General features: G+C 47.0%; 1 protein-coding gene across 2 annotated transcripts in view; it reads left to right on the top strand.

The window, feature by feature from the left end:
• Positions 1–25,739, top strand: part of dyrk3 (dual specificity tyrosine phosphorylation regulated kinase 3) — a 34,206-nt gene extending 8,467 nt beyond the window's left edge. The window contains exons 2-7 of one of the 2 annotated variants that reach the window (XR_006836974.1): positions 1,362–1,471; positions 15,278–15,682; positions 18,416–18,580; positions 20,739–21,128; positions 24,565–25,535; positions 25,583–25,739. Coding sequence is in view for 1 of the 2 variants with exons in the window: in XM_046338258.1 (XP_046194214.1) it covers positions 1,362–1,471; positions 15,278–15,682; positions 18,416–18,580; positions 20,739–21,128; positions 24,565–25,278 (1,784 nt within the window). In the remaining variant the exon portion in view is untranslated. Of the gene's footprint in view, positions 1–1,361; positions 1,472–15,277; positions 15,683–18,415; positions 18,581–20,738; positions 21,129–24,564 lie in introns of both variants that reach the window. The other variant, XM_046338258.1, reaches the window with a different exon arrangement.
• Positions 25,740–26,257: the final 518 nt, after the last annotated feature.

Genomic DNA, 26,257 nt, shown 5'->3' with positions numbered 1-26,257 from the left:
ACTGAGACGTTCTGAAAATCTTCTCTCGAAAACGTCTGTCGTCTCCAACTGGTTTGGCCTACAAACTACCACTACTCTGTAGAAAGATGAGACTCTCAGGAACACGATGGTGTTTTCAGTTTTGTCTCGATGATCCCCACAATCATCACAGGACTCTGCTGAAGTCGGTACAGGCTCTTCTGCCAACTTCTGTCTGTAGCGTCCAAACAGTTTGTTCTACACACTAATGTGACAGCTCTGTGGAAAGGTGAGACTCCCACAGACACTTACATGTCGGTTGTTTTGCTCTATATACCAGTTGAGAAGTGCCCAATCTACCAGGGCCTTCTGCCAGGGCACCAGGGCCTTCTGCCAGGGCACCAGGGCCTTCTGTCAGGGCCTTCTGTCAGGGCTGCAAGGCCATTAACTAAATTGGCTAAGTAAATTGTTTTTAAAAATGAAAAATAGTAGGTATTCTGTGAAGAAAAACAAATGTGTATGTAAATGTCCATAAGTAATTAGCATTTCTGTCGATGTGTAGGTGATGTCATAAGGTGAATGCACCAATTTGTAAGTCACTCTGGATAAGAGCGTCTGCTAAATGACTTAAATGTACATTTAAATGTAATAGCTTATGGCTATTGGCTACAGCCTGTCATGTCCCGCCTCATGCTTACATAAGGGAGGAGCCTGAATATGTAGCCAAACTTTAATGAGACTGATTCCATATGTGTTATTTTATAGTTTTGATGTCTTCACTATTATTCTACAATGTAGAATAATAATAAAGAAATCAGTAGGTGTGGCCAAACTTTCAGTAGGTGTGGCCAAACTTTCAGTAGGTGTGGCCAAACTTTTGACTGGTTCTGTATATTGTATACATGTGGTTAGCATGTTCAATTAATATGTTATACTTTCTAATAATGTAATGGATGTTTTTTTTCTTTTTTTCATTTAAGATGCAAAAAAGTTTTATGTTAACAAATGAAGTTGATGTAATATTGACTGAAATATTTTACTTTAAAAGCATTGTAAATGATCTAGACTCATGTTGGCACATTAACACACACAAAAAAACAAAACATGTGTTTTTAATTTTGGGATGGTTCAAGTTAAGTTTGGGACAGTTGGAATTGCGGTACCGGGAAGGTGAGGATGTGGCTCTGCCCGTGGAAAGCTTTCGACATCTTGTCGAGTCCATCCCTCAACGATTTGAGGCTTTTCTGAGGGCATAAGGTGTACTCAGTGTATGTCTGTTAGGGTGATGTTTCAATATGAGAGCTCCTGTTAGACCAATTTATTTATTACTGATGTGTCTGATTATATTGTTAATGATGTTGATCCGGAGCGTGACCTCTGACCTGTGTTGTTGTGTCCACCAGCGCGTCATGGTGACGGCCTCTATAACTCCTACATGAGAACTGACCACCTGCTGAAGGAAGAAGCAGACACACACAGTCCCGCTGGCCTGCCCCCAATACCCAAACACACTGTGAGTACACACACACACCGCCCCGCAGGCCTGCTCCCAAAACACCACACACGCACAGACGCCACCCCGCAGGCCTGCCCCCAATACACCAAATCGCTGTGTATATACACACACACACACAGTAGGGTTGGGAAGGATACCGAATATTTGGAAATGGCCATGGGATGGTTTTTCAATTCCGTTGAAATGTACTAATTGAATTGTTTTTGAATACATTTTAATATTTGTAGCTACTCTAAGTAAATACCTGCAGTCAACACGTTAGGAGATAAAGCAGATCGAGTTCTTCATTTCACCTGTCACATTCTTTTATTTTAATGACGAATGAATGAACGACATCAGCTGTATTCAGTCTGTTCCACACCTTTTAATCAGCTGGTCCAGCTTTATTCAGTCTCTTCCACACCTTTTAATCAGCTGGTCCAGCTTTATTCAGTCTGTTCCACACCTTTTAATCAGCTGGTCCAGCTGTATTCAGTCTGTTCCACACCTTTTAATCAGCTGGTCCAGCTTTATTCAGTCTGTTCCACACCTTTTAATCAGCTGGTCCAGCTTTATTCAGTCTGTTCCACACCTTTTAATCAGCTGGTCCAGCTGTATTCAGTCTGTTCCACACCTTTTAATCAGCTGGTCCAGCTTTATTCAGTCTGTTCCACACCTTTTAATCAACTGGTCCAGCTTTATTCAGTCTCTTCCACACCTTTTAATCAGCTGGTCCAGCTTTATTCAGTCTCTTCCACACCTTTTAATCAGCTGGTCCAGCTTTATTCAGTCTGTTCCACACCTTTTAATCAACTGGTCCAGCTGTATTCAGTCTGTTCCACACCTTTTAATCAGCTGGTCCAGCTTTATTCAGTCTGTTCCACACCTTTTAATCAGCTGGTCCAGCTTTATTCAGTCTCTTCCACACCTTTTAATCAACTGGTCCAGCTTTATTCAGTCTCTTCCACACCTTTTAATCAACTGGTCCAGCTTTATTCAGTCTGTTCCACACCTTTTAATCAACTGGTCCAGCTTTATTCAGTCTGTTCCACACCTTTTAATCAGCTGGTCCAGCTTTATTCAGTCTGTTCCACACCTTTTAATCAGCTGGTCCAGCTTTATTCAGTCTGTTCCACACCTTTTAATCAGCTGGTCCAGCTTTATTCAGTCTGTTCCACACCTTTTAATCAGCTGGTCCAGCTGTATTCAGTCTGTTCCACACCTTTTAATCAACTGGTCCAGCTGTATTCAGTCTGTTCCACACCTTTTAATCAGCTGGTCCAGCTTTATTCAGTCTTTCCACACCTTTTAATCAACTGGTCCAGCTTTATTCAGTCTCTTCCACACCTTTTAATCAACTGGTCCAGCTTTATTCAGTCTGTTCCACACCTTTTAATCAGCTGGTCCAGCTTTATTCAGTCTGTTCCACACCTTTTAATCAGCTGGTCCAGCTTTATTCAGTCTGTTCCACACCTTTTAATCAGCTGGTCCAGCTTTATTCAGTCTGTTCCACACCCTTTAAGATTAGGGAGGTAAGGCAATAAATAGGCCATAGTGGCGAAATAATTACAATTTAACAATTAAACACTGGAGTGATAGATGTGCAGAAGATGAATGTGCAAGTAGAGATACTGGGATGCAAAGGAGCGAAAAATAAATAATAACATGGGGATGAGGTAGTTGGGTGGGCTATTTACAGATGAGCTATGCACGGGTGCAATGATCGGTAAGCTGCTCTGACAGATGCTTAAAGTTAGTGAGGGAGATATTTATTTATTTATTTTTTATTTATTTTTTATTTCACCTTTATTTAACCAGGTAGGCAAGTTGAGAACAAGTTCTCATTTACAATTGCGACCTGGCCAAGATAAAGCAAAGCAGTTCGACAGATACAACGACACAGAGTTACACATGGAGTAAAACAAACATACAGTCAATAATACAGTATAAACAAGTATATATACAATGTGAGCAAATGAGGTGAGAAGGGAGGTAAAGGAAAAAAAGGCCATGGTGGGAAAGTAAATACAATATAGCAAGTAAAACACTGGAATGGTAGTTTTGCAATGGAAGAATGTGCAAAGTAGACATAAAAATAATGGGGTGCAAAGGAGCAAAATAAATAAATAAATTATATACAGTTGGGAAAGAGGTAGTTGTTTGGGCTAAATTATAGGTGGGCTATGTACAGGTGCAGTAATCTGTAAGATGCTCTGACAGTTGGTGCTTAAAGCTAGTGAGGGAGATAAGTGTTTCCAGTTTCAGAGATTTTTGCAGTTTGTTCCAGTCACTGGCAGCAGAGAACTGGAAGGAGAGGCGGCCAAAGAAAGAATTGGTTTTGGGGGTGACCAGAGAGATATACCTGCTGGAGCGTGTGCTACAGGTGGGAGATGCTATGGTGACCAGCGAGCTGAGATAAGGGGGGACTTTACCTAGCAGGGTCTTGTAGATGATATGGAGCCAATGGGTTTGGCGACGAGTATGAATGCAGGGCCAGCCAACGAGAGCGTACAGGTCGCAATGGTGGGTAGTATATGGGGCTTTGGTGACAAAACGGATTGCACTGTGATAGACTGCATCCAATTTGTTGAGTAGGGTATTGGAGGCTATTTTGTAAATGACATCGCCAAAGTCGAGGATTGGTAGGATGGTCAGTTTTACAAGGGTATGTTTGGCAGCATGAGTGAAGGATGCTTTGTTGCGAAATAGGAAGCCGATTCTAGATTTAATTTTGGATTGGAGATACTTAATGTGAGTCTGGAAGGAGAGTTTACAGTCTAACCAGACACCTAGGTATTTGTGGTTGTCCACATATTCTAAGTCAGAACCGTCCAGAGTAGTGATGCTAGATGGGCGAGTGGGTGTGGGCAGCGATCGGTTAAAGAGCATTTAGTTTTGCTTGCATTTAAGAGCAGTTGGAGGCCACGGAAGGAGTGTTGTATGGCATTGAAGCTCATCTGGGGTTTGTCAACACAGTGTCCAAGGATGGGCCAGAAGTATATAGAATGGTGTCGCCTGCGTAGATGTGGATCAGAGAATCACCAGCAGCAAGAGCAACATCTTTGATGTATACAGAGAAAAGAGTCTGCCCGAGAATTGAACCCTGTGGCACCCACATAGAGACTGCCAGAGGTCCGGACAACATGCCCTCTGATTTGACACACTGAACTCTCTCTGATAAGTAGTTGGTAAACCAGGCGAGGCAGTCATTTGAGAAACCAAGACTGTTGAGTCTGTCGTTAAGAATGTGGTGATTGACAGAGTCGAAAGCCTTGGCCAGGTTGATAATTACGTCACACTGACCTTGAGCGTGGCTGAGGTGCACTTATGACCAGCTCACAAACCAGATTACATAGCGTTGAAGGTACGGTGTGATTCAAAGTAGTTGATCTGTTTGTTAGCTTGACTTTTTTAGAAAGGCAGGGTAGGATAGATATGGGTCTGTAGCAGTTTGGGTCTAGAGTGTCTCCCTCTTTTGAAGAGGGGGATGACCTTGGCAGCTTGCCAATCTTTAGGGATTTCAGACGATGCGAAAGAGAGGTTGAACAGGCTAGTAAATAGGGGTTGCAACAATTGCGGCGGATAATTTCAGAACGAGAGGGTCTAGATTGTCTAGCCTGGCTGATTTGTACGGGTCCAGATTTTGTACCTCTTTCAGAACATCTGCTGGAGAAATGGGTGAGGCTTGGGCAAGTTGCTGTGCAGAGATTTGACCGGGGTAGGGGGTTGCCAAGTGGAAAGCATGGCCAGCTATTAAAAAAATAAATGCTTATTGAAATTCATGATTATCATAGATTTATCGGTGGTGACAGTGTTTCCTAGCCTCAGAGCAGTGGCCAGCTGGGAGGAGGTGCTCTTATTCTCCATGAACTTTAGTGTCCCAGAACTTTTGGAGTTTGTTCTAATGTTTTCTGTTAGGAAAGCAAAGGCTAGCTTTTGGTTCCTAACTTCCCTGAAAAGATGCATATCGCGTGGGCTATTCGATGCTGTTGCAATATGCCACAGGATGTTTTTGTTCTGGTCAAGGGCAGTCAGTACTGGGGTGAACAAAGGGCGATATCTGTTCTTAGTTCTACATTTTTTTGAATGGGGCATGATTATTTAAGATGGTGAAGAAACCACTTTTAAAGAATAACCAGGCATCTTCTACTGATGGAATGAGGTCAATATCCTTCAAGAATACCTGGGCCAGGTTGATTAGAATGGCCTGCTCGCTGAAGTGTTTTAGGGAGCGTTTGACAGTGATGAGGGTTAGTCGTTTGCCCGCGAACCCATTATGGACGCAGGCAATGAGGCAGTGAACGCTGAGATCCTGGTTGAAGACAGCAGAGTTGTGTTTAGAGGGCAGGTTGGTCAGGATGATCTCTATGAGGATTTAGGGTAGTACCTGGTGGGTTCCTTGATCATTTGTGTGAGATTGACAGCATCTATATTAGATTGTGGGACGGCCGGGGTGTTAAGCATGTCCCAGTTTAGGTCACCTAACAGTACAAACTGAATATAAATGGGGGACAATTAATTCACATATGGTGTCCAGGGCACAGCTGGGGGCTGAGGGGGGTCTATAACAAGCGGCAACAGTGAGAGACTTATTTCTGGAGAGATGGATTTTTAAAAGCAGAAGCTTAAACTTTTTGGCACAGACCTGGATAGTATGACAGAACTCTGCAGGCTATCTCTGCAGTAGATTGCAACTCCGCCCCCTTTGGCAGTTCTATTTTGTCGGAAAATGTATTTGGGGATGGAAATTTCAGAATATTAAGTGGCCTTCCTAAGCCAGGATTCAGACACGGCTAGGATATCAGGGTTGGCAGATTGAGCTAAAACAGTGAATAAAGTAAACGTAGGCTTTTGCAGTTAAAGAAGTCAACAAATGATAGCCCCTGGGGAATAGGAGTGGAACTGGGGGCTACAGGGCCTGGGTTAACCTCTACATCACCAGAGGAGGAGGAGCAGGATGAGGGTACGGCTAAAGGCTATAAGAACTGGTCGTCTAGTGCGTTGGGGACAGATAGTAAAAGGAGCAGATTTCTGGGCGTGGTAGAATAGATTCAAGGCATAATGTACAGACAGGGATATGGTAGGATGTGAGTACAGTGGAGGTAAACCTTGGTGTTGAGAGAGGTTTCATCTCTGGAGGGACAAGTTAAGCCAGGTGAGGTCTCTGCATGTGTGTGGGGACGAAAGAGCTGTCTAAGGCATTTTGAGCAGGACTGAGGGCTCAACAGTGAAATAAAACAGTACAAACTAGCCAAGACAGCAGTAGACTAGAGACATATTGAGAGACATAAAGCAGTCACAGGTGTTGATCAGGAGAGCGAAGACAACAACGGTTACATGGTGATGAATGGGCAGAGAGGGTCAGTTAGGTACACACAGGACCTGAGTTAGAGGCTGGGGCCAACAGGTAAATGGTGATGAATGGGCAGAGTGGGTCAGTTAGGTACATACAGGACCTGAGTTCGAGGCTGGGGCCAACAGGTGATGAATGGGCAGAGAGGGTCAGTTAGGTACATACAGGACCTGAGTTAGAGGCTGGGGCCAACAGGTAAATGGTGATGAATGGGCAGAGAGGGTCAGTTAGGTACATACAGGACCTGAGTTCGAGGCTGGGGCCAACAGGTGATGAATGGGCAGAGAGGGTCAGTTAGGTACATACAGGACCTGAGTTAGAGGCTGGGGCTGACAGGTAAATGGAGATGAATGGGCAGAGTGGGTCAGTTAGGTACATACAGGACCTGAGTTAGAGGCTGGGGCTGACAGGTAAATGGAGATGAATGGGCAGAGTGGGTCAGTTAGGTACATACAGGACCTGAGTTAGAGGCTGGGGCCAACAGGTAAATGGTGATAAATGGGTAGAGATGGTCAGTTAGGTACATACAGGACCTGAGTTCGAGGCTGGGGCCGACAGGTAAATAAAATGAGGTACCGTGTTATTGAAACAGTCCAGAGGACATCAGCTGTGTAGCTGAGTGATCATAGAGTCAAAAGAGCAGCAATAGGTGAGTCAGGGTGCTGTTCGGTAGTCACTACTACACTAGGTGAGACAGGGTGCTGTTCGGTAGTCACTACTACACTAGGCGAGTCAGGGTGCTGTCACTACTACACTAGGTGAGTCAGGGTGCTGTTCGGTAGTCACTACTACACTAGGTGAGTCAGGGTGCTGTTCGGTAGTCACTACTACACTAGGTGAGTCAGGGTGCTGTTCGGTAGTCACTACTACACTAGGTGAGTCAGGGTGCTGTCACTACTACACTAGGTGAGTCAGGGTGCTGTTCGGTAGTCACTACTACACTAGGTGAGTCAGGGTGCCGTTCGGTAGTCACTACTACACTAGGTGAGTCAGGGTGCCGTTCAGTAGTCACTACTACACTAGGTGAGTCAGGGTGCTGTTTGGTAGTCACTTACTACACTAGGTGAGTCAGGGTGCTGTTCGGTAGTCACTACTACGCTAGGCGAGCAGGGGACACAGCGTTCAGAAAAGCTAGTGGGCCGTGGCTAGTAGATGGTTCTGTGGCGACATCGGAACAGAATAGCCTGTTGAGACCACATCGGGTAATCACGTTGGCAGTCCAGTCGCGATAAATCGGCGGTGCTCCATGTTGACAATGAAGGTTCCAGGCAAATTGGCAAAGGAGATATTGTAGCCCTAGAATTAGCTGGTATATGGGCCGAGCTCGAGGCTAGCTGGTGCTTGCTTCGGGACAGAGGCGTTAGCTAACAGTATCCACTCTTTTGCAGCTAGCTAGCTGCGATGATCCGGAGTAAAGATCCGGTGTAATGATCCAGAGCGGGCAGGAATCTGGTGATGTGGTAGAGAGAAGCAGTATGATATGCTCTGGTTTGATATCGCGCTGTGCAGACTGGCAGGTGTTGTCCGAGCTAAGGCTGGCTGATGACGGGGGAAAATAGGCGAGGACCGCTAGCCGTGGCTAACAAGACTAGTAGCTCGTTAGCTGGCTAGCTCCTTATGGAATTTCCAGTTATAAGGAATAAAAATTGCAGAACCGTACCACATTGGGTGAGGACGGGTTGCAGGAAAGTATATTTAGTTCTTAGATAGAAAGTGAGATTAAGCTGTATACGAATAAATCCGGCTCTTTACACTAAAGACAGAAACACACGTCCTACTGCTGCGCCATCTTGGATATTTTAATGTATTTTTTTTTTACCATCACCTAAGCCCCTTTATGATCTAGGAAAAACCCTGACATACACACGGTCCACTCTGGCCTGCCTCATGTACCCAAACACACTGTTGGTACGCACACACTCACTGTCCTGTCCTAAAACACTGTTAACGGAGACGTTTTGTTGCGATACAGGACGGCTATTTCTCAGGGCCTTGTTACAAAACGATACAAATACATGTTCCTTCCCCTCTCCCTCTTCATCTCTCTCCCCCTTCCTTGCTCTCCTTATCCTCTCTCTCTCCTTATCCTCTCTCCCCTTCGTCTCCCTCTCCCTCCTTATCCTGTCTCTCCTCCCTCTCTCTCTCCTTATCCTCTCTCCCCTTCGTCTCCCTCTCCCTCCTTATCCCCTCTCCTCCGTCCCTCTCACTCCTTATCCCCTCTCCTCCGTCCCTCTCACTCCTTATCCCCTCTCCTCCGTCCCTCTCACTCCTTATCCCCTCTCCTCCGTCCCTCTCACTCCTTATCCCCTCTGCTCCGTCCCTCTCACTCCTTATCCCCTCTGCTCCGTCCCTCTCACTCCTTATCCCCTCTCCTCCGTCTCTCTCTTTCTCCTTATCCTCTCTTCTCCGTCCCTCTCACTCCTTATCCCCTCTCCCCCGCCCCTCTCACTCCTTATCCCCTCTCCTCCGTCTCTCACTCCTTATACCCTCTCCTCCGTCTCTCTCTTTTTATCCTCTCTCCTCAGTCTCTCTCTCCTTATCCTCTCTCTCCTTTGTCTCTCTCTCTCCTTATCCTCTCTCTCCTTCATCTCTCTCCCTCCTTGTCCCCTATCGCTCCTTGTCCCCTATCGCTCCTTGTCCCCTATCGCTCCTTGTCCCCTATCGCTCCTTGTCCCCTATCGCTCCTTGTCCCCTCTGCCTCCTTATCCCCTCTGCCTCCTTATCCCCTCTGCCTCCTTACCCCCTCTGCCTCCTTATCCCCTCTGCCTCCTTATCCCCTCTGCCTCCTTATCCCCTCTGCCTCCTTATCCCCTCTGCCTCCTTATCCCCTCTGCCTCCTTAAACCCTCTCCCTCCTTAAACCCTCTCCCTCCTTAAACCCTCTCCCTCCTTAAACCCTCTCCCTCCTTAAACCCTCTCCCTCCTTAAACCCTCTCCCTCCTTATCCTATCTCGTCATTTGCCCCTCTCTCCCTCCTTATCCCCTCTCCCTCTACCTCCTTATCCCCTCTACCTCCTTATCCCCCCTACCTCCTTATCATCTCTCCCTCCTTATCCCCTCTCCCTCTACCTCCCAATCCCCTCTACCTCCCAATCCCCTCTACCTCCTTATCCCCTCTACCTCCTTATCCCCTCTCTAACTCCTCATCCCCCCCTCTCCCTTCTTATCCCCCCTCTCCCTCCTTCCTTATCCTCTCCCCTCACTCGTCTCTCTCTCCCTTGAACCGTAAGGAGGGATGTGAAGGAGGGATGTGAAGGAGGGGTGTGGAGGAGGGATGTGTTAGTGTTGGAACCAGACCCAGTAGGTCCTTTTGAACGGTGCTCTCTGATTGGCTTACTGCCAGAGGGGCTGTTTACATCCAGACCCATTAAGGAGGGCACACACCACAAGCAGGCAGGAAACAAGGTCTGATAGATTGTAAAGATTTACTAGGCTTGAAAATCTGACCTAACACATTCACCATTACCCCTCAGCTCTCTTCTCTCCCGACAAGTTATATAATCCACGAGCACAGAGAATAGGGTCCTGCTGTCCTAGTCTTCTGCTACAACATGTTATACTGTCCTCATACACTCTCTGTCTGTCTGTCTGTCTGTTTGTCTGTGTGTCTGTGTGTCTGTGTTCGTTCAGACAGCTGATGTAGGAGGAAGGTCTGCTCTGCTCCCACTGGAATGCCTGCTGCTGCACACCCACAGCTATTCAGGGCTCACGCCTGCCACACACACACAAGCCTGCCACACACACACACACACACACACACACACACACACACACACACACACACACACACACACACACACACACACACACACACACACACACACACACACACACACACACACACACACACACACACACACACACACACACACACACACACACACACACACACACACACACACACACACACACACACACACACACACGCGCTTGCCACACACACACACACACACACGCGCTTGCCACACACACACACACAAGCCTGCCACACACAAGCCTGCCACACACACACGCTTGCCACACACACACAAGCCTGCCACACACACACAAGCCTGCCACACACACACGCTTGCCACACACACACACAAGCCTGCCACACACACACACACACACGCGCCTGCCACACACACACGCGCCTGCCACACACACACACGCTTGCCACACACACACACACACAAGCCTGCCACACACACACACACACACGCGCCTGCCACACACACACACACACACACACTCTCACTTCTCAGCTGGGGGGAAGGATTGCATAGTTCAGGAGTGTGTTTCCATCTCATAACAAATGTTCCCTCTAAGCTGCGGCCCTCCCCCCTGTCCCTCTAAGCTGCGCCCCTGTCCCTCTAAGCTGCCCCCCTCCCCCTGTTTCTCTAAGCTGCACCCCTCCCCCTGTTCCTCTAAGCTGCGCCCCTCCCCTGTCGTTCTAAGCTGTGCCTCTTCCCCTGTTCCTCTAAAATGCACCCCTCCCCTGTTCCTCTAAGCTGTGCCTCTTCCCCTTTTCCTCTAAACTGCACCCCTCCCCTGTTCCTCTAAGCTGCACCCCTCCCCCTGTCCCTCTAAGCTGCGCCTCTTCCCCTGTTCCTCTAAGCTGCCCCCCACCCCCGTTCCTCTAAGCTGCCCCCCACCTCCCGTTCCTCTAAGCTGCCCCCCGCCCCCGTTCCTCTAACCTGCCCACCCGCCCCCTGTTCCTCTAAGCTGCCCACCCGCCCCCTGTTCCTCTAAGCTGCCCCCTCCCCCTGTTCCTCTAAGCTGCCCCCCACCCCCGTTCCTCTAAACTGCCCCCCACCTCCCGTTCCTCTAAGCTGCCCCCGCCCCCTGTTCCTCTAAGCTGCCCACCCGCCCCTGTTCCTCTAAGCTGCCCACCCGCCCCCTGTTCCTCTAAGCTGCCCCCTCCCCTGTTCCTCTAAGCTGCCCCCATCCCCCTGTTCCTCTAAGCTGCCCCCGTAGCCTGGTCCTCTAACCTGCCCCCTCCCCCTGTTCCTCTAAGCTGCCCCCTCCCCCTGTTCCTCTAAGCTGCCCCCTCCCCCTGTTCCTCTAACCTGCCCCCCGTTCCTCTAAGCTGCCCCCTCCCCCTGTTCCTCTAAGCTGCCCCCTCCCCCTGTTCCTCTAAGCTGCCCCCCCCCTCCCCCTGTTCCTCTAACCTGCCCCCTCCCCCTGTCCCTCTAAACTGTGCCCCTCCCCCTGTTCCTCTAAGCTATGCCCCTCCCCCTGTTCCTCTAACCTCTGTCTGTACCTTTGCAAAGATAAAGAAATTGCAGGAGTTTTTTTTTTTAAACGCAAACTAAACCATTTTATTGTCGACCGCCATATCTTACAACTGTTCTAAAAATCTGTCCTGCAGAGTGTGCTGACCTTTGGTCTGATATGCGTGTTCGGAAACATGCGAGAACAAGTCAAGCTTCAGGGCTTGCTTAAGACGGCAGGAAAGAAAATTGGTATAGAACAAGAACCAGCCGCCAACCTGCACACAGAACTCATCCTCGTAAAACTTGAAAGCGTTTTACAGGACAGTACTCATCCCCCTTCACTCAAAACTCATCCTCGTAGAACTTGAAAGCGTTTTACAGGACAGTACTCATCCCCCTTCACTCAAAACTCATCCTCGTAAAACTTGAAAGCGCTTTACAGGACAGTACTCATCCCCCTTCACTCAAAACTCATCCTCGTAGTACTTGAAAGCGTTTTACAGGACAGTACTCATCCCTCTTCACTCAGAACTCATCCTCGTAAAACTTGAAAGCGTTTTACAGGACAGTACTCATCCCCCTTCACTCAAAACTCATCCTCGTAAAACTTGAAAGCGTTTTACAGGACAGTACTCATCCCCCTTCACTCAAAACTCATCCTCGTAAAACTTGAAAGCGTTTTACAGGACAGTACTCATCCCCCTTCACTCAAAACTCATCCTCGTAAAACTTGAAAGCGTTTTACAGGACAGTACTCATCCCCCTTCACTCAAAACTCATCCTCGTAAAACTTTAAAGCGTTTTACAGGACAGTACTCATCCCCCTTCACTCAAAACTCATCCTCGTAGAACTTGAAAGCGTTTTACAGGACAGTACTCATCCCCCTTCACTCAGAACTCATCCTCGTAAAACTTGAAAGCATTTTACAGGACAGTACTCATCCCCCTTCACTTAAAACTCATCCTCGTAGAACTTTAAAGCGTTTTACAGGACAGTACTCATCCCCCTTCACTCAAAACTCATCCTCGTAGAACTTGAAAGCGTTTTACAGGACAGTACTCATCCCCCTTCACTCAGAACTCATCCTTGTAAAACTTGAAAGCGTTTTACAGGACAGTACTCATCCCCCTTCACTCAGAACTCATCCTCGTAGAACTTGAAAGCGTTTTACAGGACAGTACTCATCACTGAGAACTGATTGACAGCAGCAGCCAGACAAGGGGAAAGAGACTTGTTCAATAGAAGATTAAACCAGATAGACATGGGGACTAGTTTATTCCAACAGTCATCAGACTGAATAATAGATAGTCTGTTGGTCCCTCCAGTATACTGCACATTCACTTTCAATGTGTAGCTGTAGCGCTTTGAGTGAATGTTTTTGTGTGTTATTTCTGTGTGTTTCATGTGTTATGTACCGTCTATTTCTTTAAGCACATGAATGAATGTCCCCCTGGTGGGATAATACAGTTGACCTGAATGTTGCGGATGTGGAAGAATGAGGATTTGACGGTCTATCTTATGTGGTGGTCAAATGAGAGTCCTGGGTGACGCCAAGGTTGTGTGCGTGGAGGGAGTGAGAAACAGTGGAGGTGTTGTCAATGGTGAGGTTCTCAGCTTTGGCGAGGGTGGATTTGGTGCCTATGAGTAGTTCTGTTTTTATCACTGTTGAGCTTTCATTTATTTCACCTTTATTTAACCAGGTAGGCCAGTTGAGAACAAGTTCTCATTCTCAGCTTGAGGAAGTTCTGTTTTATCCCTGTTGAGCTTGAGGAAGTTCTGTTTTATCCCTGTTGAGCTTGAGGAAGTTCTGTTTTATCCCTGTTGAGCTTGAGGAAGTTCTTTTATCCCTGTTGAGCTTGAGGAAGTTCTGTTTTATCCATGTTGAGCTTGAGGAAGTTCTGTTTTATCCCTGTTGAGCTTGAGGAAGTTCTGTTTTATCCCTGTTGAGCTTGAGGAAGTTCTGTTTTATCCCTGTTGAGCTTGAGGAAGTTCTGTTTTATCCATGTTGAGCTTGAGGAAGTTCTGTTTTATCCATGTTGAGCTTGAGGAAGTTTGAACCAGACTCGGGAGTTAGATCTCTTGGTAGACTTCTGGGACAGATTGAAATGTAAACTAGGTTTTTATAGTGTGTCTTGTCTAACTGTCTCTACCCTCCCAGTCTGATAACAGCTGACACATGGAGAGTTTGTGTTTGTCCTCGTTGATCTGCAGAAGCAGCAGCTACTCTTCCTGGGGTCCACAAGAAACACAAAACATGACAAGTAAACAAAACAGTGATAGGCAAGAACAGACCAATTTTAAAATACAAGAATATATTAACAATACAACAGAATAATGTTACTGTGTTTGTGTCCCCTCACGGTCCGTTCCATGAGATGTTATTTCATCTGTTTGCTTGAGTAATTGGAGATGGGAGTTCCATGCGATCATGGCTCTGTGTAATATACTGTGCATTGGCTTAATGTACTTTGAGACTGTGAATAGACCCCTGGTGGCATGTCTTGTGGGGTATATGGTTGACTGAAGAGACCCCTGGTGGCATGTCTTGTGGGGTATATATGGGTGTCTGAAGAGACCCCCGGTGGCATGTCTTGTTGGTTATATATGGGTGTCTGAAGAGACCCCTGGTGGCATGTCTTGTGGGTTATATATGGGTGTCTGAAGAGACCCCTGGTGGCATGTCTTGTTGGTTATATATGGGTGTCTGAAGAGACCCCTGGTGGCATGTCTTGTGGGTTATATATGGGTATCTGAAGAGACCCCTGGTGGCATGTCTTGTGGGTTATATATGGGTATCTGAAGAGACCCCTGGTGGCATGTCTTGTTGGGTATATATGGGTGTCTGAAGAGACCCCTGGTGGCATGTCTCGTGGGGTATGTATGGGTGTCTGAAGAGACCCCTGGTGCTATGTCTTGTGGGGTATGTTGGGTGTCTGAGCTGTGTGTTATTTGATTAACAGGAAGAAAAATGTACATTACAAATAAAACAAAAATAACCACAAGGCGCAACCTCAATACCACCGTTACAACCAATAGACCACTACAACTTTTGAGCCAGCTACAGCTCTGTTTTCCAGCTACAGCTCTGTTTTGAGCCAGCTACAGCTCTGTTTTGAGCCAGCTACAGCTCTGATGAGTCTTTCTTTGCTGCACTTGACCCTATTACAACATTGTCTGGCAGGAATTAGTTCCTGTTCCACTGGTTCTCACCCTTCCCCCATCTCTCTTTCTCTGTCACGTTCTCTCTAACTCTCTCTCTTCTCCCTCCCCCAGGTGAATAAGCCAGGTGTGATGCGGGACCAGATCGGTGTTAGCGGGGGTCAGCTGAAGGTCAAGTACCCGTACGATGACTCCACCTACAACCGCAAGGTCAATGCTATTACCACGACAACACACAACGGCAACAGCACCACCGGACAGACCACCGGTAAACCCTCCCCGGTGACTGGGCTGTCTAAAGAGCGCACCACCGGACAGACCACCGGTAAACCCGCCCTGGTGTCTGGACTGTCTAAAGAACGCAGCTCAGACAGTACGGGCTCCAGTAAAGGGTCGTCGGAGAGCACCGGACCCTGGGGAGGCAAACTGGTGGGACCCCTGACTCCTGAACAGGCCCTCAGACAGTACCGCTCTCAACTCACTATCCTGGAACAGACTGAGATACACTCCTACCCAGAGGTACACACACACACACACACACACACACACACACACACACACACACACACACACACACACACACACACACACACACACACACACACACACACACACACACACACACACACACACACACACACACACACACACAGACACACTCACAGACACACTCACAGACACACTCACAGACACACTCACAGACACACTCACAGACACACATTCACAGAGCTCTACAGTGTGATCATTGTACTCTGAAAGTATTCAGACCCCTTTTCCCACATGTTGTTACATTACAGCCTTATTCTAAACTGGATTAAATAAAATCTATATACAATACCCGTTAATGACAAAGCGAAAACAGGTTTTTAAAAATGTTTGCAAATTTATAAAATATTAAAATGTAAAACTTATTTAAACGAGTATTCAGAGCCTTTGCTATGAGACTCGAAGTTGAGTTTAGGCATTCTTAAATGGAAGATGTTTGGAACCATCAAGACTCTTCCTAGAGCTGGCCGCCTGGAAAAACTGAGAAATAGGCGGAAAAGGGATCGGTCAGGAAGGTGACCAAGAACCCGATGGTCACTCTGACAGAGTTCCAGAGTTCCTCTGTAGAGATGGGAGAGCCTTCCAGAAGGACAACCATCTCTGCAGCACTCCACCAATCAGGCATTTATGGTAGTGGCCAGGTGGAAGCCACTCCTCAGTAAAAGGCACATGACAGCCCATTGAGTTTGCAAAAAGGCACCTAAAGACTCTCAGACGATGAGAAACAAGATTCTCTGGTCTGACGCAACCAAGATTGAACTCTTTGGCCTGAATGCCAAGCATCATGTCTGGAGTTAACATGGCACCATTCCTACGGTGAAGCATGGTGGTGGCAGCATCATGCTGTGGGGATGTTTTTCATCGGCAGGGACTGGGAGACTAGTCAGGATCGAGGGAAAGATGAACAGAGCAAAGTACTGAGGGATCCTTGATGAAAACCTGCTCCAGAGCACTCAGGACCTCAGACTGGGGTGAAGGATCACCTTCCAACAGGACAACGACCCTATGCACACAGCCAAGACAACGCAGGAGTGGCTTCAGGACAAGTCTTGAGTGTCCTTGAGGGTCCCAGTCAGAGCCCGGACCTGAACCCGATCTAACATCTCTGGAGAGACCTGTGCGGTGACACTCCCCATTAGAGGTCGACCGATTATGATTTTTCAACGCCGATACCGATTATTGGAGGACCAAAAAAGCCGATACCGATTAATAGGCCGTTTTTTATTTGTTTATTTATTTGTAATAATGACAATTACAACAATACTGAATGAACACTTATTTTAACTTAATATAATACATCAATAAAATCAATTTAGCCTCAAATAAATAATGAAACGTGTTCAATTTGGTTTAAATAATGCAAAAACAAAGTGTTGGAGAAGAAAGTAAAAGTGCAATATGTGCCATGTAAGAAAGCTAACGTTTAAGTTCCTTGCTCAGAACATGAGAACAAATGAAAGCTGGTGGTTCCTTTTAACACGAGACTTCAATATTCCCAGGTTAGAAGTTTAGGTTGTAGTTATTATAGGAATTATAGGACTATTTCTCTCTATACCATTTTGTTTTTCATTAACCTTTGACTATTGGTTATTCTTATAGACACTTTAGTATTGCCAGTATAACAGTATAGCTTCTGTCCCTCTCCTCGCTCCTCCCTGGGCTCGAACCAGGAACACAACGACAACAGCCACCATCGAAGCAGCGTTACCCATGCAGAGCAAGGGGAACAACTACTCCAAGTCTCAGAGCGAGTGATGTTTGAAACGCTATTAGCCCGCACCCCGCTAACTAGCTAGCCATTTCACATCGGTTACACCAGCCTCATCTCGGGAGTTGATAGGCTTGAAGTCATAAACAGAAGAGCTGCTGGCAAAATGCACGAAAGTGCTGTTTGAATGAATGCTTACGAGCCTGCTGCTGCCAACCACCGCTCAGTCAGATACGTGTATGCTTGTATGCTCAGTCAGATTATATGCAACGCAGGCCACGCTAGATAACTACACATGGTTGATAATATTAATAGTTTAACTAGTGCTTATGATTGTTTTTTATAAGATAAGTTTAATGCTAGCTAGCAACTTACCTTGGCTTACTGCATTCGCATAACAGGCACTCCTCGTGGAGTGCAACGAGAGGCAGGTGGTTATACCGTGGCCAGTGATTTCAAGTCTATTTATATTGGGCAGCAGCCTCTAACGTGTTAGTGATGGCTATTTTACAGTCTGAAGGCCTTGGGATAGAAGCTCTTTTTCAGTCTCTCGATCCTAGCTTTGATGCACCTGTACTGACCTTGCCTTCTGGATAATGGCGGGGTGAACAGGCAGTGGCTCGGGTGGTTGTTGTCCTTGATGATCTTTTTAGCCTTCCTGTGACATTGGGTGGTGTCGGTGTCCTGGAGGGCAGGTAGTTTTCCCCCGGTGATGCATTGTGCAGACCTCACTACCCTCTGGGAGAACCTTACGATTGTGGGCAGAGAATTTGCCGTATCAGACGACAGGATGCTCTCGATTGTGCATCTGTAAACGTTTTAGGTGCCAAGCCAAATTTCTTCAGCCTCCTGAGACAAGCACACGTGCACACACACAAACACACACACTGAGACACAGACAAACACACACACACTGAGACACACACACAGAAACATGTATTTTGTTACATTAAAACAATTCTGTGATTAATTTGTGAATAATATTATGGTTCCAACAGGTGTATTTCCTGGGTCCCAACGCTAAGAAGCGTCCTGCAGTCGCTGGGGGCAGCAACAATGGGGGTTTTGATGACGAGCAGGGCGGGTACGTCCATGTACCCCACGATCACCTGGCCTTCAGATACGAGTTCCTCAAAGTCATCGGCAAGGGCAGCTTCGGACAGGTAACGCTTTAACCTCTGACCTCTGGACCCAGTTAATTTCCCCCTCATCTTTTCTCTTCATGTTTCCTTAAATTAATTAGTTGCACAAAACTTTTTAAGATGTATTTCCCCCTTAAATTAAGTGAAATGTTTTTATATTTTTTGATTATTTAACAATTATTTAACTAGGCAAGTCAGTTAAGATCAAATTTGTATTTATAATGATGGCCTACCAAGAGGCAAAAGGCCCATGAGGTCCCTTAACGGCTTCATTCAGTATGGATATCAATGTAAACTGCATTTGTGGAGGTGAATGTTGCTTTCATCTGCTCTGGTTACAAAAGGAAAATATCAACCAGCTAGCTACTTAGCTATTCAATGAAAAGTGCACAATCAATGCTGGGTAGTTAGCTATAGCTACTTTGTGAGCTAGCTGGCTAGTTAACTATAGCTACTCTGTGAGCTAGCTGGCTCGTTAGCTACTCTGTGAGCTAGCTGGCTAGTTAGCTATAGCTACTCTGTGAGCTAGCTGGCTAGTTAGCTACTCTGTGAGCTAGCTGGCTAGTTAGCTGCTCTGTGAGCTAGCTGGCTAGTTAGCTACTCCGTGAGCTAGCTGGCTAGTTAGCTACTCTGTGAGCTAGCTTCATGTACTAGAAAGGAATAAAAACAAGTTGAGGAAAAGCAACTACAAGAAAAGTGTTTTATCTTCTGAATCAATTTGTTTCTCCTGTCTTGAATATAGAAGTTATGTTTTGCGATCTCCCAAAATAAAGGCAATCTCTTTGGGGAGACTTTGTCAATGAACCAGGTCGTCTCCATGGTAACCAGAGACTCTTTCTGCAGTACTTGCCTTCAAACTACCGTAAAACCCTTAAATTGTGCCCTTACTTAGGGAAATGTTAGTAACACCTTTAAACAATTAAACAAGGGGAAATTATTCCTTAAAGCACAGGTGTTAAACTCATTCCATGGAGGGTCTAGTGTCTGCTGGTTATTGTTTTTCCTTTCAATTAAGACCTAGACAACCAGGTGAGGGGAGTTCCTGACTGAGACCTAGACAACCAGGTGAGGAGAGTTCCTTACTGAGACCTAGACAACCAGATGAGGGGAGTTCATTACTGAGACAACCAGGTGAGGAGAGTTCCTTACTGAGACCTAGACAACCAGGTGAGGAGAGTTCCTTACTGAGACCTAGACAACCAGATGAGGGGAGTTCCTTACTAAGACCCAGACAACCAGGTGAGGGGAGTTCCTTACTGAGACAACCAGGTGAGGGGAGTTCCTTACTGAGACCTAGACAACCAGATGAGGGGAGTTCCTTACTGAGACCTAGACAACCAGGTGAGGGGAGTTCCTTACTGAGACCTAGACAACCAGATGAGGGGAGATCCTTACTGAGACCTAGACAACCAGGTGAGGGGAGTTCCTTACTGAGACAACCAGGTGAGGGGAGTTCCTTACTGAGACCTAGACAACCAGGTGAGACCTGGACAACCAGGTGACGGGAGTTACTTACTAGGACCTAGACAACCAGGTGAGGGGAGTTCCTTACTGATACCTAGACAACCAGGTGAGACCTAGACAACCAGGTGAGGGGAGTTCCTTACTGAGACCTAGACAACCAGGTGAGGGGAGTTCCTTACTGATACCTAGACAACCAGGTGAGGGGAGTTCCTTACTGAGACCTAGACAACCAGGTGAGGGGAGTTTCTTACTGAGACCTAGACAACCAGGTGAGGGGAGTTCCTTACTGAGACCTAGACAACCAGGTGAGGGGAGTTCCTTACTGAGACCTAGACAACCAGGTGAGGGGAGTTCCTTACTAATCAGTGATCTCCTTGGTATCAAACTACAAGTGAAACACTTAAGAGGTTTTATGCAACCTGACCCTTAACCCATGAACCCTAACCCTAGTCCCCTCAAGGTGCTACAACAGCCAATTGGTTTGATGCAACCTGACCCGTAACCCATGAACCCTAACCCTAGTCCCCTCAAGGTGCTACAACAGCCTATTGGTTTGATGCAACCTGACCCTTAACCCATGAACCCTAACCCTCGTCCCCTCAAGGTGCTACAACATCCCATCGGTTGGTTTTTGATTGATTACCTGATAGATGTATTGATGGGATAACTGACGTTTTGACAAATATATATATATATATATTGATCTGATGACCAGGTGGCGAAGGTGTACGACCACAAGCTGCAGCAGCACCTGGCTCTGAAGATGGTCCGTAACGAGAAGCGTTTCCACCGCCAAGCCCAGGAGGAGATACGCATCCTCGAGCACCTCCGTAAGCAGGACCGCTCTGGAACCATGAACGCCGTCCACATGCTAGAACACTTCACCTTCAGGAACCACATCTGCATGACCTTTGAACTGCTCAGCATGAACCTGTACGAGCTGATCAAGAGGAATAAGTTCCAGGGCTTCAGTCTGCCGCTGGTCAGGAAGTTTGCCCACAGCATCCTGCAGTGTCTGGAGGCTTTGAACAGACATCGGATTATCCACTGTGACCTGAAGCCGGAGAATATACTGCTGAAACAGCAGGGACGGAGTGGAATTAAGGTGAGGATGGGACGACTATACACACTACACACTACACACACTACACTACACACACACTACACTACACACACTACACACACTATACACACACACTACACTACACACACACTACACACACACTACACTACACACACACTGAGAATATACTGCTGAAACAACAGGGACGGAGTGGAATTAAGGTGAGGATGGGACGACTATACACACACTATACACACACTACACACACTACACTACACACACACTACACTACACTACACACACTACACACACTACACTACACACACACTACACTACACACACTACACTACACACACTATACACACACACTACACACACTACACACACTACACTACACACACACTACACTACACACACTACACTACACACACTACACACACTACACTACACACACACTACACACACTATACACACACACTACACTACACACACACTACACTACACACACACTACACACACACTACACACACACTACACACACACACTACACTACACACACACTACACACACTACACTACACACACACTACACTACACACACTACACTACACTACACACACTACACACACTATACACACACACTACACACACACACTACACACACTATACACACACACTACACTACACAATACACTACAAACACACTACACTACACACACTACACTACACTACACACACTACACACACTATACACACACACTACACACACACACTATACACACACACTACACACACTACACACACTACACTACACACACTGAGAATATACTGCTGAAACAGGACGGAGTGGAATTAAGGTGAGGATGGGACGACTATACACACACTATACACACACTACACTACACACACACTACACTACACACACACTACACACACACTACACACACACTACACACACACTACACACACACTACACACACACTACACACACACTACACACACTATACACACACACTACACACACTACACACACTATACACACACACTACACACACACTACACACACACTACACACTACACACACTACACACTACACACACACTACACTACACACACTACACACACTATACACACACACTACACACTACACACACTACACACACTACACACACTACACTACACACACTACACACACTACACACACTACACACACTACACTACACACACTATACACACTACACACACTACACACACTATACACACACTACACTACATACACACTACACTACACACACTACACTACACACACACTACACTACACTACACACACTACACTACACACACTACACACACACTACACTATACTATACTACACACACTACCTACACACACTACACACACACACTACACTACACTACACACACACTACACACACACTACACACACACTACACACACTACACTACACACACTACACTACACACACTACACTACACACACTACACTACACACACTACACACACTACACTACACACACACTACACACACTACACTACACACACACTACACTATACTACACACACACTACACTACACACACTACACACACACTACACTACACACACTACACTACACACACTACACTACACTACACACACTACACACACTACACTACACTACACACACTACACACACTACACACACACTACACTACACACACACTGCACACACTACACACACTACACTACACACACTACACTACACTACACACACTACACTACACACACATTATACTACACTACACACACACTACACACACACTACACACACACACTACACACACTACACACACTACACACACTACACTACACACACTACACACACACTATACACACACTACACACACTACACACACACACACACTACACACACTATACACACTACACACACTACACACACTACACTACACACACTACACACACACACACACACACTATACACACTACACACACCACACACACACACTATACACACTACACACACTACACACACTACACTACACACACTACACACACACACTACACACTACACACACTACACTACACACACTACACACACACACTACACACACACTACACTACACACGCTACACTACACACACGCTACACTACACACACACTACACACACACACTACACACACTACACTACACACACTACACACACTACACACACTACACACACTACACACTACACACACTACACACTACACACACACTACACACACTACACACTACACACACACTACACACTACACTACACACACTACACATACACACTACACACACTACACTACACACACACTACACACACACACTACACACACTACACTACACACACTACACTACACACACTACACACACTACACTACACACACACACACTACACACACTACACTACACACACACTACACTACACTACACTACACACACTACACACACTACACTACACACACTACCCCACACTACACACTACCCCACACTACACACTACACACACTACACACACACTACACTACACACACTACACTACACACACTACACTAACTACACTACACACACTACACTACACACACTACACATACACTACACACACCACACTACACACACTACACACACACTACACACACACTACACTACACACACTACACACACTACACTACACACACTACACATACACACTACACATACACACTACACACACTACACTACACACACACTACACTACACACACTACACTACACACACTACACACACACACACTACACACACACACACACACTACACTACACACTACACTACACTACACACACTACACACATTACCCCACACTACACACTACACACACTACCCCACACTACACACACTACACTACACACACTACACTAACTACACTACACACACACTACACTAACTACACTACACACACTACACATACACTACACTACACACACTACACACACACTACACACACTACACTACACATACACTACACACACACTACACACACTACACACTACACACACTATACACACACACTACACTACACACACACTACACACACACTACACTACACACACTACACACACACTACAGACACTATACACGCACACTAGACTACAAACACTACACACACACACACACACACAACACACTACACACACTACGCACTACACACACACACTACACTACACACATTACACTACACACACTACACTACACACACTACACTACACTACACACACTACACACACACTACACACTACACACACACTACACACACTACACTACACTACACACACTACACTACACACTACACACACACTACACACTACACTACACACACTCTACACTCTACACACTACATACACAGGATTTGCTCCTTGCCTTGCTATTTCTGTGTCTGACTCGGTCTCTCTGTCCAGGTGATAGACTTTGGTTCGTCATGTTTCCATCACCAGCGTGTCTACACGTACATCCAGTCCCGCTTCTACCGTGCTCCCGAGGTCATCCTGGGGTCACGCTACGGTCTCCCCATTGACATGTGGTCATTTGGCTGTATCCTGGCTGAGCTGCTGACAGGGTATCCCATGTTCCCAGGCGAGGACGAGGGGGACCAGCTGGCCTGTGTCATGGAGCTACTGGGCATGCCCCCTACCAAGCTGCTGGAGCAAGCCAAGAGGGCTAAGAACTTCATCTCCTCCAAGGGCCACCCGCGCTACTGCGGGGCTAACACCTTGCCCGGTGGGGCCACGGTGTTCACGGGCTCCCGCTCGCGCAGGGGGAAGCTCCGGGGTCCCCCTTCCAGTAAAGAGTGGAGCGCGGCCCTGAAGGGATGTGAAGATCTCACCTTTACAGACTTTATTAAGAGGTGTCTAGACTGGGACCCTTCCAGCAGACTGACCCCTAGTCAGGCCCTCAGACACCCCTGGCTCTACCGACGCCTGCCTAAGCCCCTGGCCCCCGCCGCTGGGGAGAAGAAAGGAGTGGCAGAACACCACTCTACCTCCTTCCCATCCATCCTGCCGGCTAAAGGAGGGAGTGGCACAGCGGCAAATCACAAACAGAGAGCCAACATGATGGGAGACTCGGCAGGGTCCATACCCCTCCGCACCGTGCTGCCCAAACTGGTCTCATAGACCGATGGAGAGAGGGACAGAACCAGGAGGTTTTAAATGAGTTGGGTTGTTCTTTTCTCTTTTGGTTTTCTGTGTTTTTAATTATTTTGGAACGTGTGGACACTCAAGGTGTTGATTTAGAATTGTATCTGATGAACGGCCGTTGGACACGACTATATAAAGGTGTTTACAGCAGTTTAACTGACTCAGTGATTGCTACATACACACCTTAGAGCAGCTCTGGCCCTGCTGCTCTCCTACCTCATCATTCATTACAGGTCTAGACCAGTCCCTGATGAGGGGAATCACCCGCCTGGTGTCCCAGGTCTAGACCAGTCCCTGATGAGGGGAATCACCCGCCTGGTGTCCCAGGTCTAGACCAGTCCCTGATGAGGGGAATCACCCACCTGGTGTCCCAGGTCTAAACCAGTCCCTGATGAGGGGAATCACCCACCTGGTGTCCCAGGTCTAAACCAGTCCCTGATGAGGGGAATCACCCGCCTGGTGTCCCAGGTCTAAATTAGGCCCTGATTAGAGGGGAATCACCCACCTGGTGTCCCAGGTCTAGACCAGTCCCTGATGAGGGGAATCACCCACCTGGTGTCCCAGGTCTAAACCAGTCCCTGATGAGGGGAATCACTTACCTGGTGTCCCAGGTTTAAACCAGTCCCTGATGAGGGGAATCACTCACCTGGTGTCCCAGGTCTAGTCCCTGATGAGGGGAATCACTCACCTGGTGTCCCAGGTCTAGTCCCTGATGAGGGGAATCACCCACCTGGTGTCCCAGGTCTAGACCCTAATTAGAGGGGAATCACTCACCTGGTGTCCCAGGTCTAAATTAGGCCCTGATTAGAGGGGAATCACCCACCTGGTGTCCCAGGTCTAAACCAGTCCCTGATGAGGGGAATCACTCACCTGGTGTCCCAGGTCTAAATTAGGCCCTGATTAGAGGGGAATCACCCACCTGGTGTCCCAGGTTTAAACCAGTCCCTGATGAGGG

The sequence above is a fragment of the Oncorhynchus gorbuscha genome, linkage group LG03 (assembly GCF_021184085.1).
Source record: "Oncorhynchus gorbuscha isolate QuinsamMale2020 ecotype Even-year linkage group LG03, OgorEven_v1.0, whole genome shotgun sequence".
Lineage (NCBI taxonomy): Eukaryota > Metazoa > Chordata > Actinopteri > Salmoniformes > Salmonidae > Oncorhynchus > Oncorhynchus gorbuscha.
Note: the sequence above shows the minus strand (reverse complement) of the source record. Positions and strands in the feature narration are given on the sequence as shown.